We start from the raw sequence: 27,542 nt of genomic DNA, 5'->3' as shown, positions 1-27,542 counted from the left end.
CCTGTTTAATGGTACAGGGTTCGTGTGTTCATTTTCATTTAGGTAGTATGTAGCTGTAGCTTGGTTCTTAGTTTCTTTTATTAAGTTAATATATCTGCTGTCTATTCTACAATTTTGCATTGCGTTTATTACGGCCGTGTGTTCTATGGTATCGAAAGCTTTTTCGTAGTCTACAAATGCTAGGAAAACTGGAAACTTGTATTCGTTACATTTTTCTATTAATATTTTTGTGGTTAACAGGTGATCGGAAGTTGAATAGCCTTTTTTAAAACCTGCCTGTTCATATGGTTGGTATTCGTCTAATTTCCTTGTTAGTCGAGTAGTTATGACTTTGGTGAGTATTTTAAACAGGTGTGACAGTAGGCTGATGGGTCTGTAGTTTTCCAATTTTCGACTATCACCTTTCTGGTGTAATAAGATTACTTTAGAGTTGTTCCAGCTCTTAGGGACTTTGCCCTGATGTAAACAACTGTCCACAAGCTTAGTTACAATTGCAATTAGTTCCTTACCTCCTTCTAATATCATATCTGTGGTAATATTATCTTCTCCTGCAGCTTTATTTCTCTTCATATTTTCCAATGCTGTAGTTACCTCTGAAATTGTTACTTTTGGCATTATTTCTGATCCAACATTTTTTATTAATTTCCGTGCTGGTCTCATCTCATCATCTTGTTGATGTGTTCTGTAAAGTTCTGTGTAAAATTCTTCTATTCGTGTCAGTATGTTTTCTCTAGTTGTGATTTCATTTTCGTCTTTTCCCATTAATGATATCATCTGACGTCGTCCTAGTGTCGGTCTAAGGCATTTCATACTCTTATTTTTTTCAATAGTTGTTGTTATTAATTTTTCGTTTTCTTTTCTTTTTTGTTGTCTGATTCCTTTTCTAATCTGCCTATTAAGTTCTCTATATTCGTCGGTTCCCCTTTTGTTAGATTTATTTAAGATCTTCCTTCTTTTTATTTGTTGTAATATTTCTTTGTCTAATTCATTGTATGTTGTTTTAGGTTTTTTCAGTTGCAGAAGGCTTTTATTCACTGTTTCGGTAATAAGGTTATTCAAATCATCAATATCATTGGAGTTTATCTGCTAGGATATAATCTATTTCATTCTTTGTCTTTTTATCGGGGCTCATCCATGTCCATTTTCTGCTTGGTTTTTTATTGAAAAAGGAGTTCATTGAGTACATGTTATGTTCATTCATGAAATTGAGAAGCATTTCTCCTCTATCGTTTCTTTTTCCGTAGCCATAGTTATTTCTTTTTCCGTAGCCATAGTTACCATTAAATGTTCGTAATCTTCCTCTTTTTTGCCCAATTTAGCATTAAAATCTCCTAATAGTATTTCGTAATTTGCTTTATTTGTATCTATAGCTGTTCTTATTTCATCATAAAATATTTCTACTTCTTCATCGTCGTGGCTTTTGGTCGGAGCGTACACTTGGATCACTTTCAGAGTGGTTCTTTTATTAATCCTGATGATGAGATATGCTAATCTACGCTATCTATGGATTCGATTCTAGTTGATTCGATTTAATTCGATTCGATCCGATTCGATTCAATAATTAGATTCGATTCGTCCATTTCATTCGATTTTATTCGATTCCATTCCATTTGATTCGATTAGATTTGATTCGATTCCATTCAATTCGATCCGATTCGATTTGGTTCCATACGATTAGGTTCGTTGATTCTATTTGATTTCATTCGTCGATTTGGTTCCATTTCGATTCAATTTGATTCCATTCCATTCGATACGATTGGATTCGATTCCATTCGGTTAGATTCCATTCGATTCCAAAATATTCCATTCGATTCGATTTAATTCGATCAGTTTAGTTTATTTTACTTTATTGAGAAATGCGCATGGGACTTCGTTTATTACTCTACGATTTGCGTTTCTTTGCGTTTGCGTTTCATCGCCTTTCTTTTGTTTTTATTTGCGCAGAGTACACCTCTGCGGATCTATTTCACCGATCAATGCATTTCATCCGTAGCCGGCGTTAAGAAAGCTATGCTTCCAAAAAGAGCTGATTGAGAGGATCATTACTTGTTTACTATGCAAATAATATCTAATTTGTTATTCTAATTAATGAGGTCGATTGATTTTAATTACTTGCCGAAATATATTAATTAACAAAAATATTATAAAATAAAAATATTGTAAACTAATATAAATGATTATAGTGTAAAATCAATAAAATATACTTGGTACAGTATAAATACCGATGCACGTCATTATCTACGTCAGAAATCTAAGTTGAAATTTTTGCAAATTTAGCAAAAGATGTGGATTATACAAAAAAACAAATTAATAATCAATGTAAATAAATAAAAAAATTAGAAATAGAAAACAAGAATTAAGCAATAATAATTGTTTCATTACTTATTTACTTTGACATGTTTTGTTTTTAAAATGTTAATCTTTTTTTCAGTTTTAAATAAAATTACATAAATTAAATACGATTAAATAAAATTAAATTAAAATAAATAGAATTAAACAATAATCTTATATTAATAAATATTTTTTTCATTACTTATTTACTTTGAAATGTAATGCTATCACTAGATTTTAGAATGTTAATCAATATTTTTTTTCAGTTTTAAATAAAATTACATAGATTAAAAAAAATTAAATTAAAATAAATAAAACTATAAAAAATTATAAAAATTAAAAAATATATATAAGAATTAAATAAAATTAAGTAAATCAAGCAAAATTAAGTAAATTTAAATATTATGTGTTAGGCAAAATTAAATAAAATTAAATCAAACTAAGTACAATTAGGTAACATTAAACAAAGCCAAATAAAATTAAATTAAATGTATAGAGTTAAATAAAATTAAATAAATTTAAATAAAGTTGTATAAAATTAAATAAAATTTAATTATACTAAATACAATTAAACAAAATTAAATAAAATTAAACAAATTTAAATAAAATTAAATATAATTTTAATAAATTTGAAAAAATTATAAAATATATATAATAAAAAATTAAATAAAAATTAAAAATTTTAAATAATTATAAAAATTAAATAAAACTGTGTAAAATTAAATATAACGAATTAGAATAAACAAAAGTTTATTTAATTACGAAGGATTTCGAATCGGGTCTAAGATGACGTAGATTTTTTTGTCAACAAGACCGGCAGATATTTTGTTTGTATAATAGGACAAAATGAGGAGACAGAAAAATAGTATTGGCCAAAGGAAGGAGGGGACAAGATATGTCTTTTCTATGGAGTGTTATGATTGGTCAAGGAAGAAATTTTGATCAAGTGGTATGAAAGGAACCCCAAAAGATAGACTAGGAAGCCGACGTATAGAAACAAGAAAAGGAAGATGTGATTGAGTCCCTAGTGATTGAAGAAGAATGCATTTCTCAAAAGGATATGGAATACGTAACCAACATATGTGAGCAAAAGGGTGTTGGTAATATTATATTAAATTAAAATTTGTTATTTGTGATTTGTTATGATTCTTGATGTATAAATTAGGAAAAATCTTTTAGAAATTAAATATGCAGTCATCTGTTTTAAAATTAAGATATCTTCTTCTTTTTACGTAGACATGACTCTGTCTGGTTTTCAATGTGTCTCCAGTAAGTTGTCATTCCATAGTTTTCGTGGTCTTCCTACTGATCGTTCCATTCTACTCTTCTATTTCTTACCCAGTCCTTGATGTTCTCCACCTTGCATCTGTCGTATATCTGTATTTCTAGCTCTGTCCCATAGTGTTTTACCATCAATTTTTCATATCTGCTGTTTCTAACATCCTTTTAGTCCTCTCTGTGTCAGGTGGTGGTTCTTCCGCGTATGTCATTATTGGTCTAATGACTGTTTTGTAAATTCTGTCTTTCATTTCTTTTCCGATATTTTTATTTCTCCATATTTTCTCATTCAGGCAACCTGCGGCTCTGTTGGCTCTATTCACTTGATCTTCCACTTCCGTTTTCAGCTTTCTGTGGTTAAATAATGTGATGGCTAGATATTTAAACTCCATCACTAGTTCTATTTTCCGACCTTCCAGCTCCAATTTAAATCTTAGTAAATATGGTGTTATAACGATGCATTTTGTCTTTTTTGGTACAGCATACGTTATAAACTATGTTCACTTTGAGAGAGGAGTATTGCGTTGTCTGCATAGCAGATTATTTTAAGTTGTTTTTCTCCCATTTGGTATTCTTTTAGTTCTTACTTTTTTTATTATTTCATCCATAATCAGGTTGAACAATAGAGGACTCGGGGAATCTCCCTGTCTTATTCCATTGCCAGCTTCAATAGGGCCAGTTAGTTCTTCTTCTACTTTTATTGTGTTGTTTTGGTAGTTATTTTCGATCATTTTGATTATTCCAAAAATGTATGTCTCTTGCGTACAATAAGTGGATAACGTCCTTTAATTTACATCGTTCAAATGCCTTCTTAAGGTCCACGAAATATATATGTCGGTTTGTTGTATTCTAATGATTTCTCTTGCACTTGCTCATTATAAATATAGCGTCGGTGCATGATCTTCTCGACCTAAAACCTTCTTGTTCTTCTGCTAATGTTATAATTTCATTCAGTTTATTTGTTATCACTTTGGTTGTTAATTTTAGTGTTGTGTTAATCAATTAATTCCTCTGTAATTTTCCGGGTCCGATTTATCTCTATTTTTGAAGAGAGGTATTAGGATTCTTGATCTCTATTCTTGAGGAATTCGGTTTTGTTCTATTATTTTTTTAATTAGTTTTAGTAGTTGTTTGGTCAAATCTGGTCCTCCGTACTTTAGGAGTTTGTCCGGTATTCTCTCCTCTTCTGGTGATTTTCTGTTTTTTTAATTTCCTTCATGCGTAGTTTATTATCGCCACCTTTAGCAAATAGGGATCGAATGTAGCCTGCTCATGTTTCCTTCTGAATGTGTTTCGTTTTTATTAGTTCGTCCATCTCGTTTTTACTTGGCCTCTGATCATCTGAGCATCTGTTACGTAGAAGTCGTCTTCCATCTGTTTTGAGAAGCTCTGCCAGAGTTCCCTTTTTATTTGTCTAACTAAAGTATTCGTTTCATTTCTGAGTTTATAGTGGTTGTATTCCTTTTGTGTTTGTTGTGTTCTCTATTGTAAAAAGGCTTCCTTCTTTTCTTCACTTTTTGTCTTCACTTCCTCTCTAAACCATGGGGTTTTCTGTTTTGATATGTTAGTGTTTGTTACTTTGCCCTCTTCAAGTGATTCTGTTGCTGCGTTAATTATCTTATTTTTGAGTTTTTCCTAGCTTTCCTCGATGTTATCGTTTTCTAATATTTCATTTTCAGCACTCCCCTCTGATATTCTTTTTCTGTATAAGTATTCCGTGGATTCCGTATTTAATCCTTTGACTCATGATTTTTGTTTGTGTTGGCTCCGCTCTCTTAGGTGTGAAGTATTTCATGATTCTTATTTTACATAATACTAGGCTATGGTCTAGTGAAATATGAAAATATGAAATTTTGAGACCCATAATACAGGGAAAGATTCAAGGAAGAAGATCTGTTGGTCAAAAGCAGAACTCATGGTTGAAGAATCTACGTGATTGGTATCAATGCAGATCGATTGATTTGTTTAGAGCAGCAAGTTCAAAAATAAAAATAGCCATTATGATTGCCAACCTCCGTAGGTAGACGGCACTCTAAGAAGAAGAAGGCTATGGTCGTTACCTACATCTGCTAAGTTAAGGCATCTTACGTCGATTATTTTTGATGGATGTACATCTCTGTTATAACCATAACGTAATCTATCATAGATCTTTGTCCACGAGTGTTATTGAATGTATATTTGTGTTGGTCTTTGTGGTCAAAAAATGTGTTATTTATTCTAAGTCCGTTATTCGTGCAGAAGTTTATCATCAATTCTCCATTTTAGTTTTTAACATTCTCGTTATGTTTTTGCTCAATTCCGGTTATTACTTGATTGCCTATTCAAGCGTTAAAATCCCCCAATATTATCATCTTCGCTCTGACTTGATCTATTACTTGTTGTAATTCGTCATAACACGTTTCCTTTGTTGTTTGAGGCTTGTTATTTTCTGGGCCGTATACTCCGATGATGTTCAGGTCTTAATTAGAGATCTCTAAAATTAACATATAAATAAGAATATGTACATTGATGGCCAAAAAAAACATGAAACACTTTGTATACGGTTATTTATTTGAATCAAAAGTATTTCTTTCTAAGTGTTATCTAAAAAATTTATATGTGATAAGTAAAGTTTTTACCTCACTATCTTTTCTTTTAACTGTAGTATTTTCTTCTTTTTTAGCAAAAATAAAAAGATAAGAAAGTTTATTTCTGTGTATTTACTTTAGTTTATTGACTATAGAGTATATATATATATATATATATATATATATATATATATATATATATATATATATATATATGTATATATATATATATATATATATATATATATATATATATATATATATATATACTAAAAAATATTTCAATTTTTTTTAGAATCTTGATTATATGATATTATCAGTTCTTCCTTGTCTACTAGAAAAAACAAATACTATAGACCTAAACGCAAGGCATGGTAGTGTAATATCTATTGGCGAGGTTTTGTACGCCATATCAAAAATTACTAAAAAAAATTGCAAACCGATAAGTTTGTCAATTTCAGAAGATATTTTAGAGAAAGTGAAAACCCTGATACCCAAATTTAAAGAAAAACAGTATTTTAGGGGTTTGGGTGGAGAATTAATGAAGCAAGCATGTTCAGACTTTATTGAGAAATGTTCTCTAGCTTCTTTACCACTTCGTGACGATCCTGTAACTGGTAAGTGTTTACTGTAAAAAATAATGATTATACTACGAAAAAAACTTATTAATACGTCTTTAATACTTTGAAATTTTAGACGAATGGCTTCAGCTTCTAAACGAGTGTCTATCGTATGGGGTCACCACTATTCGACTAGCTGCAGTAAAAGCTCTTCCTATTCTTCTACAAGAATATTTCTTCCAAGATCCTAGTCGATGCGATGAAATTGTTAAACAATATATCAAGGAGTTATCTACGGCAACTAACGAACAAAGTCGAATGGGTTATTGTTTGGCTTTAGGAGTTTTACCCAGACTTATGTTAGAACGAAACTTGGACGTTGTGGTTAGTTCCTTGGTAGAATGTGCAACTAGTACTCCCAATACAATCAAGTGGGCTGAATGTAGAAGAGATGCAATAAAAGCTTTGACTCTCGTAGCTGAAACTATGGTCGATAATATCGGAAAAGGTAAGATTTTTTATTAATTACATTTAACAATTCTAATAGGAATCGTTGTAGAATTCACAGAACATCATATTCATAGCATTTACCACATTCTTTTGGAAGGTTTAAAAGACTACACTCAAGACAAAAGAGGTGATATTGGAGCTTGGGTGAGGGAAGCTTCCGTTAGTGGTCTCCAATCTCTTACATTTTTGTTGACAAAAACATATCCTCAAATTTTAACTCCTAAATTAATGATTCAAATTTTGTCGATGGTAGCACAACAAGCTGTGGAGAAAATTGATAGAACCAGGTCATTGGCCGCAAAAGTATTTTACAGTTTTATATACAAGTAAGTTAATCACTTAATGTAATATTTTTTTTTGTTAATTTTGATTCTACATCTTTATTCTGTATAATAAAATAAATTTTTATAATTACTTGGTGTAATCCACCTATAAGTGGAAGCTGGAGTACTTCGGACATGTAATAAGAGGTACCAAATATAGATTGCTACAAAATATTGTAACGTAACTTCTCTGGATGGGAAGTGGGGGATGGAAAGAGAGGAAGAAAATCCAGGTGCAAGATAGTTCACCTTGCAAACCGGCGCTTAGGTGTTTTGAAGGACACAACGGTGAACTTTTGGGACGTGGGTCAATAGATTTGGGATGGAAGTATGTTTAAAAGATTTGGGGGACTTTGAAATGTACCAATGAAAATGAGGTAATTTGATATTAAAAGAAAGGGTTAAAATAAAGGGCGCTACCTATTCCTTTTTCAAGGGACGAGGAAAACTCAACACTTGACCTATAAGAAGATTGGCTTAAGGATAAAAAATAGGTTAAACCTTAAAAAAAAACAATATGCATACATAGTCAAAAAAAAACAAACACACTTACCTTATAATATTTTTATACTTGTGTTTATGTGTTTATGTGTAAGTGTTTATGAAACTAACAACTGGACGAATAGGAATGCCCTCCTTGTGTATCTTAGGTACACCATACAGTCTGGGTGTCAAAGGGTTGCTTGCAATTTTGTAATATGGTGCAAAATGTTCTGATAAGAAATCTGTAAAATGTTTGATATTTTCTTTTAATTTATTTATAAACTTTTTAGAGGGGTCTGTTGTTAGTAAACTGAAGTTATTATTATTGAGTAAAGTAGAGACTTTATTGTTGTATGAAGTTTGGTCTAAAATCACTAGGCAGTTACCTTTGTCAGCTTTACAGCAACTTCATGTGGAGTCGTACATTGCCATGTTATCATATCCAGTGGTAACTTTAACATCCTAAAATATAAGACTAAATAATGTAAACTAAATTGTAACTTTTAACGGGTTTTTACCCAGATATTTAGTGGCTCAAAACATGTATACCTAGTAAGTATTAACCACATTTTGTATTAACCTTGGTCAAAATTTTAACTTCATGTTCTTTTTAATTAAAGTGGTTATATACTTTTTAGGACACTGATGATGGAATATGGATTCCGAAAACGTTTTGTCTTAATGACATAGCCCGTTTGGGTTTTTTAATTTATATACCTTTTACAAAGGATTTTAACAAAAATTTTTTATATTTTATACTTCTTATATACCTGATTATAAAATCAGGTATCTTTCTTTGGTTAAACATTCTGCTATAGTATCTCCAAACATTTTGACAAGTTTTAAATTAAATTGAAAGACTTACATAGGACTTGGATTACTTTTCTCCAGCCGACACTTACTCTAAATTTTAAACTTAATTAAAATTCATCATTTTTTGATCTTTGTTTAGCTCGAAATGAGACATATACTTATATTATAGTTGTACTTCACTGCACTTTACTGACCACGTACTCAACTTTGGCATTAAAAAAACAAACAGCCCTCCTAAGCCGGATTCCATCGTTTTTTCATGACAAAATTCGGACTTCCACAATAAGAGCGACCGTTCTACTGGTCGCTCTCCCTAAAAATGATCTCATCACCCAAAATCATTCTCTTGTCCGCATAAGCAGAAAGATTCTTGTTTATTTCCTGCGTAAATATCTGGAGATCAAACAAAAGAGCAATTTGTTTATTATTAACAGACTCCAAAATGTTTACATTATCAATCTCAGAAGCGCAACAATATTAAGAATCCTTTTCGGTGTTGCTGATATACGGGGTGAAATGAAAATGCGTATTATGCAAAGAAAAATAGCAGGCAAACGCCGTCCAGGACGAAGAAAGACTTCATGGTTGAAGAACTTGCGAGACTGGTATGATATTGATACAAGTATGCTATTTAGGGTGGCAGTGAATCAAATTAAGATATCTATGATGGTAACCAACGTTCTGAAAGGACATGGTACATGAAGTAAAAGAATCCATCTTTTCTTTTTATGGCAGCTTCAGTTTCAATATTTTGGTTTTCCATATAATTACATTATTCCGTTTTCTGTTCATCTTCGCCGTAGAAGAGAGAGAGAGGGGGGGGGGCGAGGGAGAGGGGGAGAGAGAGAGAGGGGGAGAGAGAGAGAGAGGAAGAGAGAGAGAGGGGGGGGGAGAGAGAGAGAGAGAAGTACTAATTCCAATAATAAACCTACAGACGAGACTGCTGGAAAATAGTAAATTTCGAAAGAAACAATACAAGATCCAGTGTGGTATAACCTGATCTACCTCCAGACGAAATCAACGAAATAAATCAATGATTTACTACAATTGCAGAGAATATAATTACATCTCATTCCACCATTAATATCGATGTCCTCTTCAATTATTATGGAAACTATCCTTCTCCGAGCAGGTCCTTTTTTTTGCCCCGTTGTGGAAGAAGAGGTCTCCCAAATAATAAAGTTAATAAAGTCTTTTAGTCATTCTATTTGTAGGGACGTTCACGAAATTAATAGCAGAATTTTTAAAAGAAACTTACCAAATAGTTTTAACACCTTTCACTCATCTTATTAATTTAATTCTATCTACTGGAGTATTTCCGGAACTACTAAAATACTCAAAAGTACTACCTACCTACATAAAAGGTGATTCCTCAAAAACTGACAATTACAGACCCATAAGCATTGTTTCTACTTTTGGGAAAGTGATTGAAAAGGTTATCAAACAACAATTTTATTCCTATTTCAAGTCCATTACTTTAGCAACTCACAATATGGATTCAGAAGTGCTCGTTTTACTACGAACTCGGTATTTAATGATGTGAGCGTGGTGATTGAGGGGCTTGAACGCGGCAATCTCATAGCATTTTCTCTTTGCGACTTGTCGAAGGCTTTTAACTGCATTTCACACGACATTTTGTTTTACAAATTAAATTACTATGGAATCAGAGGTATCCCTCTTAAGCTTATAACTTCTTATCTTCTTATCTATGTGGCAGACACCAGGCGGTAGTGTCTAAAGATTATCTCTCCGATTGTCTATTCGTAAAACATGGAGTTCCACAAGGTTCGGTCTTAGGACCTTTTTTGTTTATTGTTTATGTCAACGATTTGTCTAAATTCATATCTCCGTACAAATCCGAACAATTCGCAGATGATACGACATACGTTATATCAGGAAAAATAATGATGATTTAAAAATGTCTCATGAGGAAGTTTCTACTAAATCTAGGACATGGTTTGCTGCAAAAAAACTAAAACTTAACTCTATAAAACGCAAAATTGCGTTATATCTGCAAGAAATTTACATAATGATCCAGATAACAAAGACACTGTTACACTATTGGGAAAAACCATAGATAATCGACTGAACTGGTCGGCTCATATCTCACAACTAAAGAAAAAGCTATCAAGTTCATTATTTGTTATTCGCCAACTAGCAAGGGTTGTCAACTTTGTTGATATTTTAAGTTCTAACTGAAATTCCCAGAGAAGGGGCCCATTTAACCTTCCGTTACTCGCGCCAATTTTCTGTGATTAAATACTCGCACACGGTGCACAAGGCCGGGTCCTAAAATATGGGTCAGTAATTTTTTATTTTTTTTTTTGAAAATTGTGTACAATTATCTTATTTACTAAATATATGATTTATTATTATTATCTCAGGTTTATTTGTGGTAGGATCAATATCATCTCCAAGGTGTATTGCAGAGATGAGTAGCATGTTTCGATTTTTTTTGGAATATGCGAAACTAAGGTGATTCTGTCGTAAAAACCAAACATTGAAGAGTCAATGCACCGGCCATTATTTTGTACAAATTGTAATTTGTGACTGTTTATTTATTGTAACTGTTTATTTTTTCCAATGGTACCTACTTAAGTTAATTTTTTTGATTTAAGACTATCAGCTAGAGGGACACTTCTTCTTGTAGTTCCTTCTCCTATCGGAGGGTTTCTATCATCACAGCTATCCGTACCTTATTGGCTGCTGCTCTGAAAAGATCTACTGAGCTGCAACTATACCACTCTCTTAGGTTTCTTAGCCAGGAAATTCTTCGTCTTCCTATGGAACTTTTACACTTGATTTTACCTTGCATTATGTTTCTTGTTTTGATGTGCTTTATGGCCTCGCAATCCTTTTGTAGCATTCTTAACACTTCTGCATTTGTAACTCGTTGGACCCATGGTATTTTCAAAATCCTTCTCTAGCACCACATCTCAAATGATTCCAACTTCTTTATATCATCCACTTTTAGTGTCCAGCTTTCCATTCCATACAACAAAGTCGAGAACACGTAGCGTCTTAAGGCTCTTATCCTCAGTTCCAGAGGAAGATCTCGATTAACAAACATTGTTTTCATTTTTATAAATGCTTGTCTTGCAATTTCAATGCGTGTCCGTATTTCTCTATCTTGGTCATTGTTTTCATTTACCCAGGTTCCCAGATATTTGTAGTTATTCACTCTTTCTACTTGTTTTCCCTCGATATCTAGCCTTCCTATTGTATGTTGCTTAGAAATAATCATGCACTTGGTTTTCTTAACGTTCATTTGTAGTCCATATTTTATACTGACTTGATGTAATCTATTTACTAAGCGTTGCAGTGTTTCTAGACTGTCTGCAAAATCAGCGGTGTCGTCTGCGAATCTGTTGTTGTTCTCATGTTGTTCAAGATTTTTCCGTTTATTTATATACCCTGTTGTTCCTCTAATATTGCTTCCTTTAAAAAAAGGGACAGTACAAAACGAATTAGCCAGAGTAACATTCATATGTTATAATATATATTCCCATAAATATGTTCACAAATTCTTCCTACTACGTCTTGCGTCGCTGCACTAACTTGAAAAAGATCATTTGGTTGCTGTTCACCAGTACACTTCTAAGTGGCCGGTATAGAATTGTTTGGCATCGGAAATAGCAAAAATTTTTATGCCAAATTTTTTCGGCAAGCTATTAGACCCAGTTTATCTACTTGTATTCGTTCATTTCTTGTGTGAATGTTATCAAATCGCAGACGCTGCAATTGAAATCTAGGCTTACTCATTACAAGCCGAAAAGTTTCAATGCCAGTGCCATCTGTTCTCCAGAGATCACCTAAATTCATGTGGTTTGCTTTTCTAATACCAGCAAGATAAAGAAAACTGCTTACCATGACTTTGCCATAAATCATTTTCTGTTTAATATGTTTTCTTGTTTGTGATATATTTAAGTTACGTTTTATATTCCCATGCTATGTATTTTTGACTTGCTACAAACAATATTTGTATTTGTTAAGTAGTTAAATAAATAAACTCTAAACTCTAAAAAAAATCGTCAGCATACATTAAGCACCAGGGAATATTATCATAACGTTTCGCTTTTATCTGATCCATCACTAACGAGAATAAATAAGGAGTAAGCACCGAGCTTTGGTGCAATCCTACTTTTACATGAAATGTATGAGTCTCTACCACACCTGTCCTAAGACTAGTTGTTACTCCATCATACATGTCTCTCACAATCTTTACATATTTACTGAGGACTCTTTTCTTGTTAAGTGCCCACTACAGAATTTCTCGAGGGACTCTATCATATGGTGTCTCAAGATCTGCATCTGTTTCTACTGATTCTGCAACTGATTATCAGATATTTCGGTATCTTGACGTATCAATCAATTATTCTCCTATCAATTATTCTCTATCATATCTTCCTTGCTTTTGTAAATTGGTAGTAATATATAGCTTCTCCATTCGTCTGGCATTTGTCCTATTTCCATTATTCCATTAAATAAACCTCTTAGCCAACTTGTTTCTGTCTCTTCTAATGCTGTCCACACTTTCTCATTTGTTATTGTGATGACCATTGCTGTTACTGTCTCCGTTAAATCTTCCTGGCAGTAAATAGTAAGCACATATCTGACATCGATATTAGAAACAATATTTTGCTTCGGCATTCCTTTCATAAACCAAAATATTATATTAACAGTAGAGGTTACAAAAGTCATTTATTTGTTGAAACAAGAATGTTTAATTGTCAAGTAACTGTCGAGCAACTGTCTTTCGCTAACTGGGAGTGCTTCCCGAATATGTTCTCGAACATTCGATGTATACTCGTAGGAATATTAAGGATCAAAAGGAATTAATAAATATTTTTTTTATTTGCATTAATCTACCTAGAGTATTTTACATATTTACAGTGACCCACCTACACCAAATCTACCCCACTTCAATGACTTGGTCAGGATGTTCCCGAAGACAGAATGTGATGTTATGAACTGGAATTCATCATCAGTTACATTTCCAAAATTTGTTCAACTTGTACAATTGCCGTCATTTATTTACAACGTAATGGTTGGACTGGTTTGTAGTATTGGCGGTCTGACAGAAACATTAGTAAGTTCAATACTTTAATTTTAGCCATACTTCAAAAGATACTAAAAATTGCTTATTTAATTTACACGTAAATCAAATCAAATAGTGCAAATAATAATATTACGTCATATCATCATTCAAAAGCTAACATTATAAAAGAAGTGTTCAGATATAGGTACACACATCTTTCAAAACTGTAAACTTATTTTACTTTAATCCATTGCTGCTTTCTGATGGTGACTACTGTGCCGTTTAGCGAGTTTTGTTTAATGGTGTTAGTAATATAGTTGTATTTTTTATACTACAATTTTGAAATAGTACGGTCTTAATAAATAAATTTATTACGATTATTTTTTAAAAACCCGTTTTCGGCTTTGACTTTCGTAATTGGCGTAGTCAGTCGGATTTTCCGAAATTGTACAGTGTTCGTGTAAAACCTTGCCGAATTTTGCATGCAATTTTTCTTTTTAAAGATTTACTGAGAAAATCCAAATTTCGGGTACGGTAACATTAAAACGTCCAGGTCTAGGAACAAATATTGTCCACAATTCATTGGAGAAGCCAAGATCAGGAAGAAGGAACTAGCATAATAGTGGTGCAGACGGAAGAACAAGAATAGTCTGAAGCCTATAGAGATTGAAAATATTCATGTGTTTCCTATTTTACTAAAATCCATATTTTTACCCATATGTATATTTGTTTATTCACTGTGGAGGACATTTTAGATCATTTAGTAAATTTAACATTTAACGAAATGGCTACCCTAATTTTCAATTAATTAAATATCAAGCTGCTAATATTCCTAGTTTTGATGACAATCACAAATAATTAAATAGATTTATTAAATCATGTAAAATTTTTTTGAATAAGCATAGTAATAGAGATGGAAATAATCCAATAATTTTTTTTTGTATTTTCGATATTGTTTTAAGTAAATTAAGTCAAATCTTCATTTTCATTTGGGTCGTGATGAAATTGTTGGATTCCAAGATATAGGGGAAAAAAATCAGTCTTTAGTTGCAAAAAACGTTGCGGATATTATGGCTAGAGGACTGTTTCAGAACTGGAAACAGCCAATTGCTTATTTTTTTTTTAAATACAACCTTTGACGCCAACGACTTAACCGAAGTTCTCACTGAATGTATTAGCAAATTATCACAATTTAGGTTATATGTTCAAGGTCTTCTAACTGATTTAGGGTCAAACTTTATAAATATTTCCAGAAAATTAAATGTCACTGTCGAAAATCCTGAATTTAAGTTGGGTGGTCATAAGCTTATTTATTTTTTTGATCCTTCACATTTACAAAGAGCAACTAGCAATAACTTTAAAAATTAAAGCAATAAATTAAAAATTCGTTTAGTTTTGATAATAAAAAAACTTCTTGGATGTTGGTGGAGCACCCAAACTTAGCGCATATTCGACCAACAAACTTTCAAAAAATGAAAGTGAAGTTAACTACTCAAGCTTTAAGTGGAACAGTTGCAAGCGGTATGCAGACTTACATGACCTTAGGAGTACTACCCCTTGATACTGCCGGTTCTATTGAAGTAATAAATAAGTTTGATAAATTATTCGATATATTCAATTCCACCAATATTTGTCACCCAATAAATTTAAAAATGTTTTTAAAGTTTTAGACTACCAGCTCAATTTTCTCGATGAGATGTGGACATTTTTGGATAACTTGAAAATATGTAAAGACAATATCGATGTAACATCAAAATCTAAATTTAGTATAGGTTGGATGGTGACAATAAAAGGTCTAAAAGTTTTTTGGCAGCGACTAGAAAGGGCAGGATTTGTTTACTTACAAGTGAGACGAATAAACCAAGATGGTTTAGAAAATTTTTTCAGAAATTTAAGAAAACAAGGAGGAAACTATGTAAACCCTACCCCAATTTAATGTGAACGAGCATTTAGAAAATTATTTTGTCTTAATTTTTTACACCTGGAACAAATGAATAGTGCAGATGACTTAGGGATAATATTAACACGCGTAAATAATATCAAACACAATATTTTCGAATCTATAAATGTTACAAAAAATATAAATACCGCTATATCCATTCCTGATTCAAACTACCGGTACGAAAATATGGGTACAGAAAATGCATTTACTTATGTATGTGGATATTTGATCAAAAAAGCTTTACAAATGCGGGATTGCACCCTTTGCAATAAAGTTTTTCAGGAAGCTGAAGTTAAGAATGACAGTTATCTATTCACTAGACTATATGCATACTTTACTAAAAATAGTTGTTTTGGTAATCTAAAGACACCAAGTTATCAATTCGTTTCGTTTATTTACCAATTATAAATGATATATGTTAATCATTTTGATCAACTTTCTTGCAAAAGTGGAATTTCTAAAAGTTTCTTTAAAGAGATGTCAAAAATACTTTTTGACCATCCATGTCTTAACTTTCCAATATGATACATTGTGAAACTATTTATCAGATTAAAAATTTTTTATTCGTTGAAATATACCAATAGAGACCTACAGCATTTAAAAAAATCGAAACGAAGAGAAAAATAGACATTTTATCTCGTATTTAAATTCTAAATGAATATTTTACGTTGTCAATCTTGCAATTGGAAACTGTTCAATATTTCTTTATTTTGCAGAAAGAATCTTCTGTATTATTTTGTTCGCTTAGCAACAATATTTAAATTGTACTTTAGTTATCGTTATTCTTTTCTTTGCCCTTTTTAAATTAATTATATTATTGTTAAAAATATATACGAATTAGAAAACGAATAACCCAGTCCCGTAGAACAATTGGATGCCTTAACGGAGTTCTTTGGAGCTCAGAAATTGGTAAAAGACGAAAATACAATATATATGAATCTCTCATAAAAACCAGCTTAACCTATGGTACAGAGACATGGAGACTAACAGAAAGCAATAAAAGAAAACTCGAAGCAACAGAAATGGATGTATTTAGACGATCACTTCGAATATCTAGAGCAGACAGAATTAGAAACGATGAAATAAGAAATCGGATGGGGGTAGATGGATCACTGGCAACAGACATAGAAAGGAAACAACTTATATGGTATGGCCATGTTCAAAGAATGCCAGAAACAAGACTACCAAAAATCGCCATGAAATGGATACCACCAAATCGTAAGAAACGAGGAAGACCAAAAAGAACATGGAAGGAGGGAATAACAAAGGCAATGAGCTCCCGAGACTTGACCGAAGAACAATGGAATGATAGAAATTCGTGGAAATTAGGCATCGGACAACGACGCAAGACGTTTTGAAACCGATATATATATATATATATATATATAAATATATACACATAATAAGCTAGTAAAATGTTTATAATACATAAATCCAACTTATGTGTTTGTAAAAATATACAAATTTTGAACTGTCAACAAATCTTGTTTGTAATACATAAATACTACGATAACATTATTTATATATAAATATTTAATATACAGACAATATTTACGATTATTTACAAATTTTTGATTTTATTACTGCAGATGTATTAATGTTTTCATTGGTGTAAACCTTATGGTGATGATATAAATAATCAATAGAGGGCGATTTTTTTTCAGCTGCACGGAGCGAATACACTTTACAATTTATTATAATGATAATTTTTCGACTGTTCTAACAACCATTCAAATTTCGTCATTTTGTGTCATGTGGAACAATTTCACCCAATCATGTCAACATTAGACCGATAATTGCATTCAGTGCAATTTTCAATCCCTATGACAACACGATCGAGTTTGACAACTTCATCCAAATAAATTTCAAAATGTCACGTTTTAAAAATTACTGGTCATGGCAATCAGAATTCTATAAAACCATACTTGAATCTCGATCAAGAACACCACAACACGATTATAAATATTATGCGTGGTAATAGATCTTCTATAGTAGAGAACAGCAACGAATCTAATGTTAACTTAAATTTTAATAATTGTACTTTCACTAACTGTACTTTTAATAAATAAATGTTTCGTTATGTTGAGTTATGATTTTTTTTTTCGAAAAATTATCCGCCGAATATCCCTCGGACATTGATGAATGTTTCATAATTTCATGACAAATTTCTCAAGCACGTTGCTTGGTAACAGCACTCAGCCTCCGGCTTCGTGCTGTTACCAAGGAACGAGCTTTCGATTGTCATGAAATTATCTCGTCTGTTATCAATGTCCTAGGGATATTACTACTGATAATTACATTTTTAAATACAAAAATTTGACTTTTCGATTTCCGTTTTGATGATTTGAAGTTTTGATGTTAGAGAACGATTTTACAGATTTGAGAAGATTGTATAATATTTTATTCTAATTATTGAAAATATCAATCCATTTTCATTACTTACTGAAATATATTAATTGACTTTAATATTAATATAAGATTTAATATTTTAAAGGCAAAAATAACCAATGTATGTACTGACTAGTATTTAATACAAATAAAATATTGTACGTATAGCACGAGCTTGTAAATAAAGAAATAAAGGCTTTGAAATATTTATACAAGAATATGTATTGTCGTTAAATGGATATATGGGTACTCCATAACCACAAGGTGGCAAGGCATCAAGGTGGTGTTAAGGAAAAAAAACAGTCAGGATGATACCACTTGCTTCACATAATTCGCTGACTTGTTTAGTTAGATGAGACCTATGTCCATCCACGAAAGAACAGGTTGTGGTATATTTTTTCTTTGAGAAAGGGGAAAAATGGTTGTCGATATACTCATAAAATACTTTCGAACTCATCCATCCGGAGTCTGCTCGTCCTACTGCCATTTCTGGTGGTGCAGAATTAACTATATCACTTGGTATTTTTTTGTACGGATATATGACCATTCGTGGAACTGTGACACCATTGGCTGAAATACAGGCCATAACAGTAATTTGCTCCTTTTCTGCATTAGATTTTCTCTCATAAAAGTCTTCTTCCAATTTCGTCGGTCCAAGTCATTACCAGATTTAGGATCAAGGCTAAACCCCGTTTCGTCTGCATTGAATATCATATTTGGGTATTTTAATATGTCAATGATACCTTCTTCTTTTAAATAGTTTTCCATTTCATTACACAATTTTCTATATCAGCTTTAGATACGGCAGCTCTTGATTTTGTAGTAGTCTCTGCTCATCGGTTATTTATCTCAGGATATCTCCGAAGAATAGCAGCGAACCAAGTTTTCCCGGGCATCTAATGTTTAAAAACAGTCGACCTTCCCGTTTCTTTCATAATATTAAGCACATTGGAGAGTAAATTTGTTGTATTAACTAGAAAGCCCTTTCTGCCCATAGACACGATTCAACATGCTAATAATTTCTCTTCTCCTGAAAGAATAGTTTTAAGATCCATTTTTCATTAATGCCTTCATTTTTTACTGAGTATAGCAAGGCTCATTTTATCTTCAGTCCATTAAAAAAAGGTCTTTTCTTTCGTTTCTGGGTATTCATATCCATATCTATAATAATAGGAAATTACAGGTTACTTTAAATTCTTTAAAGCGCTAAATGGATAAAGTAACCATTAATAAATTATTTTGTTAACAATGGCCACCCATAATCAAAAACCTCCACAATAATGTTTTAAGTAAACACCCATAAATAAAAAATATCACTTCAGAATTTTTAAAGCGCTAAATAGGTCGAACATGTTGGTGACCATTAATAGAGTATTGTATTTTAGAAATGGACATCTGAGGTGACCATTTATAAATTTTTAACAGAATTTTTATCCAGTAATGGTCACCCGTGGTCAAAAACTTCCATAATAATGTTTTTATAAATATGAATAAAAAATACAAAGTACTTACTCTTTAAATGTGTAACAACACAAAATAAATAATATATAAATAATGAATTGTTTGCTCGTGTGAATCCATTTCAAATTGGGTAGTAGAAATAAATTACAGAATTACTCACAATCCATTTATAGTAAGCGACTACTGGTTTCAACCACTGCAGTTTTCTGGACAACATCAGGTCACTGGTAAAGTACAATCTTTATAAAGCTAAAAGAATTACATATTGTAACACTACTAATTTAACCAAACCGTACATCTGATATGGTACAAAAGGTGCCAATATTTCTTAGGTTAGTTAAAATTAAGGGGAGGGGGTGGATTTTTTGTTAAATGTAATAGTGAAATTAAAATAAAAATAATATAAACACTACTTACATTCCGGTACAAGGTCTACTGTTAAGCGTGTTTCAAACGTTAATTTATGCTACAGTATCGTCTATGGGTTTTCAACTTAATATACATCTACCTGAAAGGGGGATGTTTCTTGAGAAGCTAGTCTAGAAGCTACTTTGTATTGTAATTGATTGTAAACAAAAAAAGAAAATAGGAAGAACGTTATTGATTGTAACTGTGTCAGTGATATTTAAAGAAATTATTTACCTTTATTCTAGAGATATATTTATGAAGATATGTGTTATTTATTTAATTTTAAGATGAGTTAATAACCCATTTCTAAATTATATATGTAATATGGCTCTTAATCAGGGAAAAAAGGGTGTTTGCATAGAAAGTTTGCGAAAGTTATTATTCTAGCCAGTGAATAACTCCGTGAAAAAATTAGCAAATGAACAAATGTTAGCAAACTTTCTATGCAAACCCCCTTTTTTTCACTGATTAATAGCCATATTCCATACATCATTTCGAAATAGGTTATTAACATCTTAAAATTAAATAAATAAATAAATAACGACTTGTCTCATAGATCAAAAGAAATTAATTTTTGTCGCGCCAAAGTTTGACGTATAACAATTAGGCAAAAAACGTATTGTATTTTGGATAGTAGAAGTAACAGGGTAAAGTAAACATGTGCGGTAAAATGTAATAAGAAGTGAAGATAATAACGCTAATTGGATTAATGTGACCATTACTAGCGGCGTATCCATTACTGGTGCACTTTTACCCTATGTTAAAAAATAGAGTAATACAAGATTCAAACTCCCCTTTTAATTCACCCATCTGCATACCTAATAGACAAGAAAATGGATCACAAACGAAATATAGAATAGTTAGAGATTACCGCAAACTGAATCAGAATACAATAGAAAACAAATTTCCCTTGCCATTAATAGGTAACATTCTAGATAGTCTTGATATGTAGGTCTGTAGATATCTATATAAATAGATATATTACTACTTTAGATTTAGCCAATGCTTTTTATCAGATTGAAATGAAACCAGCTGATATACCGAAAACAGCATTTTCCACAAAAGCAGAACATTATGAATTTTTACGTATGTCGTTTGGATTAAAAAAGTCCCAGTTACGTTTCAAAAAATTATGAATAATTAATGTGTTACTAGGATATTAGAACAAAATCTGCTAAATAATTATATTTAGATGATATAATTGTATTTTCATCAAGAATTTTTACGAACAGAAGTGGCATATTTAGGTCACGTTATAACAAAAGAAGGAGTACGACCAAATCCAGATAAGATAAATGCAGTCAAAAACTTTCCTATTCCAACTACACGAAAAGAAATAAAGTCATTTTCAGGATTAGCAGGATATTAAATATTTATCCAGATTTTCGCAAAAATAGCTAAACCATTAACCATGTGTCTAGACTGTCTTTTCGCTCGATGGTCTAGAGAAACATACAAGAGTTATACACTCTCCACAAGTTATACATTAGATCTCTTGAAATTTTATGCGACCATGGACCTCTAATATGGTAATTTAATTTAAAGGAACCTAATTCCAAATTATTACTATAGAGATTAAAATTAGAAGAATTTAACTATATTATAAAGCATAAACCCGATAAAATGAATATGGCCGAGTCTTTAAGTCGACTAAATATTAATGCAAATACTTAGAGACATGTGACATAATTAAAAATTTTTAAATTATCGATATTAATGAGGTTATAGAAAACCCACAAGTAAATAAAATAATATCAACAGGAAATAAGAACAAATGTAAAAGTTGACATGGGTAACTCAGACACAGACGCAGCACACAGTGCCCTTCAAATGAAAGTAATTTCTCATTTTCTTATTATTAGATGACATAATAAACAATAAACCATATCATATTTACTGTTAAGAGAGCAGTTTATGAAATGAAAATTATTTAAAACGCGAATGCGAGAATTTTGACGGACATAAAATAATAACGAACTACTATTTCAGCTGACAAAGAAAGTGTGACCCCTATTCTTAAAGAAAATGTGTGCAAAATACTTTATACATTTATTTCTTATCTCAAGAATTGATACCAATTTTTCAGAATGTATGGCGTAAATATTTTACAAACTTAAAATTAATTGAATGTTCAATGTATTATCAGAATATAGAAATCAACTAATATAATATAACCATGACAGCAAATTTAATCATCGTGGAATTTCAGAGACTCTTAAGAGCTTTAAAAATAAATTATTACTGGAAATCAATTAAAATGGACATAAAAAAATATATAAACGAATGTGAAATATGCCAGAGATCAAAATATAATAGAAATCCACATTAAGATCCTTTAATATTAACCCAAACACCATCCAGGCATTTGAAATAATACATATAGACAATTTTACTTATTGACAAATAAAGCTCAAAGACTACACATAAGTTTCAGAAATTAAACAAGTTATTATTCCGAATTACAAAATTCATTCATCTCTTTAATTACGTTACAGAATAAAATAGAAGAAGAAATATATCAAATTAATCCACTTTTGTATAAGGAAGGAAAGAGAATAAAAAGAGAATTTCTAAATCCTCTGGGAACAATAATCAAATATATCACAGGAAATATGAACCAAAAAACGCACAAAGAATGTAAAATGAAAACAATTAAAATTTAGTCGAAATAGCTTAAAAATCAATTCCCTAAGACAAATATCTTTATTGAAAGAATCTATAAATACTTTTAGTTATGCTATAAATAACATATCACATAATCAATTGATTCTAAAGTCACAAATTGAAGCTATAGAGAATAAATTAGCCTTATTTGAAAAAAAGTATGTACACGCGTATTCAGTCATTTATAATAATAAATCAAATTACTTTAGTTTAAAATATTAAAAGCTATTAGGTAAATTCTATAATCAAACTTTTATTAGAGATTCCATTAGTAGAATCGGGAATATATCATTATTACCAACTATTCCCTATTCTCATTCCTACGAACAAATTAAATTATCTTATTCATTTACCTTACAAACTTTTCCTTGCACTTAATAAAATTAGCTATATCCATATGGAAGATGTATGCATAGAAATAGACTCAGAAGAGTACATATGTAAAGGAAGTGATTAACTAATGATAACCGAAGAAGCCCCTTGTGCAGTCCAATTAATAAATTTCAAGAAAAAGGCATTGTCATGGGAATATTTCGAACTAAAAATAAAAAAGATAGAATCCACAAGAATCAACGACGGAAAATGGATAGTGTTACAGTTCCAGATGAAGAATTAGCTATTATCGAGTAGGTACCCAAACTCAAAAGAAAATTTACCAACACATGGAAGCTACGTTTTAGAAGCAGTTCCCGAATGTACTATGAAAATCAAGAATGAAGTCTTCCAAACAATAGAAATTAGTAAAAGTTACTTTGCTCATATAAATCTTTAAAAGTTATTTCTTCTATTAATATTTTTCAAAATGAAAGTTAAAATTTTTCACCAATAAATCTTAATAGAACTAACCGTTTTTTTAAGTAAAAGTCACTTTGCTTATATAAATATTCAAAAGTTATTCCATGTTAATATTTTTTTAACAGAATAACCTAACCTAACCTTTTTTTTGGACTGACCTGGAAAGGTAAGTCTAAATCCACTAGGGAAGGTGTCCCTAGTTGTGTTGGATTCAATCCGGAGAGTAACACATCCTATGAGATATCATCCACAGTATGGATTATATGCGCCGATTGCACCCCTGATCACTCGCCTACCAACTAAAACCATCCCTTCTTCGGACAAGGCACCCCAGGACGAGTTCAACCGGTGAACGAAATATTGGGATGCCTTGCGCAGTCTGTGAATTCGAGTGAAAAACTGGAAGAATATTCTTATCTAAAAACGATAAGAACCACTTAAAATAACATCTAAGGACAGTACTGTAAAGAGACAAAATATGGGATGATAAAAGTGCAGATGTATGTAAGTGGGAATATAAAAGTAAAAAAGGGGGTACACTGGGTAATACAATTAACATGTGAAAGACAAAAGATATATTAGAAAAATTAGAAACACAATATAATAAAAAGGCAATAATTTAATTTGCTACAGACTATCAAGTTTTTGGACAACCTGTATATATATATATATATATATATATATATATATATATATATATATATATATTATATACTAATTTTCATTTTAACTGAATATTGTAAACATGTGCATGAAAAAACAAAAGAATAAACCCAAGAATATATTGTGTAAGAAGCACACCCAAAGGATATGCATCTTTCTAAGGGTGGATGAGTTACGACCCTGTATTATCCAGTGGCAACATATAGAAACACTAGATATACCAGTGTTTGATATTTGTTTTTGCAGTTGTTACGATTATTTGAAATTTTACGTTCTCATTAAATAAATTTATTACGATAATTTTATAAAAACATGTTTTCTGCTTTGATTATCGTAATTCGAAGGTCGACAAGAATATTTAAATGACTCAATTGCTGAGGAACTAGATATACAAGGTAAAAACATTAACATATAAGTGGGCGCTTAACCACCTTTCCACTCGACCTAAGAAGTCTATTGTGGCTCATCCCTAGGTTATAAAGTTGTCACTTCAGCCCAGCGTTTTTAAGTCTATTATGGCCTTAGGTGACAGTTCTACGAATTCGTAGGGCTCTATTTGATAATGGTCCAATGTATTGAGCCTTATCCTATCCAACCCTGGGCAGTTGCACAGAACGTGTTCCGTTATCTCGTCATCAGCCTGACATAATCTGCAATTCGCACTCTCTGTCAGTCCTATTTTGTTCATGTGCCCCTTGAGGCGACAGTGTTCTGTTACGAGAGCTACCATGATTCTCAGATCATTCTTATTCATATCTCGTAGATGTTTGGATCTCTTCTTCGAAGGTTCATATATAAAAGCGTTTGAATGTTTGAGACAATTTTGTTCTTATAGTTGGTTCGCTAATCCGAGTCCGAACTGTCTAGTGAATTTAGTTATTATTTTCTTGCGAAGTTAGTTACTTTTTGACAGACTAGTGGCTGGAAATTACTATACATCCAAACACACGTGCTCATAGCGTATTTCATTAGAGTATTTCGTCGACCTTTTTTGCAAACTTATACTAATATTCTATTATTCCAATCAGGAACTAATTTTAGACGACTCAGGATTTTACATTTTTCATGTAACGTACTTTATTATGTGGATTATATAACACATAATTGAGTACGTTTTGTGATTATATATCATTTTAAATCTTGCTTATTCAGCATTATTATCATCACTTTAAAAAAATAATTGGAAAATATTAAACGTTTGTTGAAAATATTCTCAAGAAACTCGAGCTAAATGCTACCAAAAATTGGCCCCAAATAAAAAGTTGGTTGCCTACATTTGGCACGACTCAACGATATAAACTAAATATAGTTTTTTATATTAACTTACTTTCTTTATACATGCTATAAATTTCTAAGCGAATTTGATTTTTGACGCTGTCAAACTGAACTGGGCGTTAACTGAAATGTATTTGTTATTAAGAACATTTGTAACATTTACATAATTCAATAAATATTTTTTAATGATTAACTTACCTCAACAGGGTTTCATTCCGCAAAAAATTAAAAAAAAAAATGGTAGGTATTTTGAATAAACCTTTGTGCAGTTTCATTACCTTGTAATTTAACAGCATCCTTACTCATTTAAAAATATTAACTTTTAAAGAACATTTATCATATTTATTTAAGAAAAACTTACCAACGCATTAGCTGATGGAACAAGTGGAAAACTTTGATTATCCATAATATTAAAATTAAAAATAGAGCTAACTAATTAACTAAATAGAACTAACAAAGAATTAAACAAAAATAATAGAACAATAAAACTATATTAACTAAAATACACAACGCGAATAATACAAATATTTACTACAATATGTTAAATTGTAACAACTCAATATTAGTTTAAATATACAGGGAACATTTTTTGGGTGTAGTATACACTTCCACTATTTAGAATAATTCTTCTTTTTTCATGGGAGAAGTATGCAATTGTAATAATATATGAGCTATTAATACTGAGAGGTAGGAATTTTTGTGTTGTAGGTTTCCGACTATGAATCTGCCTGACCTGAGCGAATGGACCTTACCAGTAGTTACGTTTCATCCGTTCCACCCAGCCTGATTGTGTCTTTTGACTGTGCTTCTTGTTATACGAAAGGTTCTGCGCCTATGCACGTTTCCTTTGCCCCTCCCCTAGTAAGTCGGTCCGCTTATTCGTTTCTTTTAATACCAGTATATCCAGAAACCCAAGTAAACTTACTTTGTTACTTTTTCCGATCCGAATCAGATTCTGAAGACAGTTTCAAACTAACTTGGAGTCATTCCAATTCGATTCCAGTGCCTTTAATGCCGCCTAACTGTCAGATATAATTTTTATAGGTCTGTCTCTGCTCAACTCCTTTTTCGGTTTTAGAGCTTCTAGAGGTAAACGGCTTTTCGAAATTATATTTAGGTTGCGTTGCATCCGGAACCATTTCCAACTGTGGGTGATTTTTAATTATCTCTCCAGATTTGATTTCAGTATCCGTTTGCCTGCTTCCTGGCGTCTTATGGCCTTCGGTGTGTTCCTAACTTCACCTTCGTCTCCATCGCTCCTGTTATGATTAAGCATGCTTGTCGTTGAAGCTTATTCAGCTTCTCTTGGGTGGTCTTTTGTTAACATTTAGACCACTATATTAGTGCGCCATACGTAATCATAGATCTGACTATAGTCATATATAGCCAGTATATTTGTTTGTGTTTCAAACCCCATATTTTACATATATATCCTTCGACATGTCCACAGGGAAAGCTTTGCTTTGTTGGTTATTTTTACCAAATGGGCATTTCATGTAAGCCGCTTATCTATAATTACTCCCAGATATTTAACCTCGTTCGCCTCTTTGACAGTTTCTCCATACAGAGCGGGCATCCAGATGTTATCTAGGTTCCGTCTTCTTGTGAAACTGCTGTTGTACTAGGATTGACAGAGTTTTTCCCTGTCCGCACCATCTAGTAAGGATATTTTATTTTCGTTGAAGTGTGCTGGATAGAACATTACCATATTTTCCTCTTACCATATTTACTTGACCATCAAGGAGCGAAATCAAGTTATCCACAAGGAGTAACCACAGGCGGGGAGAAAGCCCTCCCCCTGTGGGCACCCCTTAACTGTTTTGGCTAAAATCTCCTCTCCTTGCAGGTCTGTTAGAATTATCCTATTTTCCAGCAATGCTTTGATCCAGTTGGTAGTGCATTATTAAATGCGCCTTCTATATTTAGAAAGGCGGTTAATACAACAGGTCAATTATTAATGGTGTGACTGTTTTTCTGAACTACTTCGTTCAGTGCTGTTTCTGTTGATTTTCCTTCTTGATATGCATGCTGCTTGCCATTGAC

At 31.7% G+C, this 27,542-nt stretch overlaps 1 protein-coding gene across 2 annotated transcripts in view; it reads left to right on the top strand.

Annotated features, from left to right (window-relative positions):
- Positions 1-27,542, top strand: part of Tbcd (tubulin folding cofactor D) — an 84,631-nt gene that overhangs the window by 44,936 nt on the left and 12,153 nt on the right. For both annotated transcript variants that reach the window (XR_011950686.1, XM_072529797.1), the window contains exons 8-11: positions 6,472-6,793; positions 6,873-7,244; positions 7,296-7,572; positions 13,759-13,954. Coding sequence is in view for 1 of the 2 variants with exons in the window: in XM_072529797.1 (XP_072385898.1) it covers positions 6,472-6,793; positions 6,873-7,244; positions 7,296-7,572; positions 13,759-13,954 (1,167 nt within the window). In the remaining variant the exon portion in view is untranslated. The remainder of the gene's footprint in view (positions 1-6,471; positions 6,794-6,872; positions 7,245-7,295; positions 7,573-13,758; positions 13,955-27,542) is intronic.

Source organism: Diabrotica undecimpunctata, chromosome 4, assembly GCF_040954645.1.
Source record: "Diabrotica undecimpunctata isolate CICGRU chromosome 4, icDiaUnde3, whole genome shotgun sequence".
Lineage (NCBI taxonomy): Eukaryota > Metazoa > Arthropoda > Insecta > Coleoptera > Chrysomelidae > Diabrotica > Diabrotica undecimpunctata.
The sequence above is the reverse complement of the archived record's forward strand: the minus strand, read 5'-3'. Positions and strand labels throughout refer to the sequence as shown.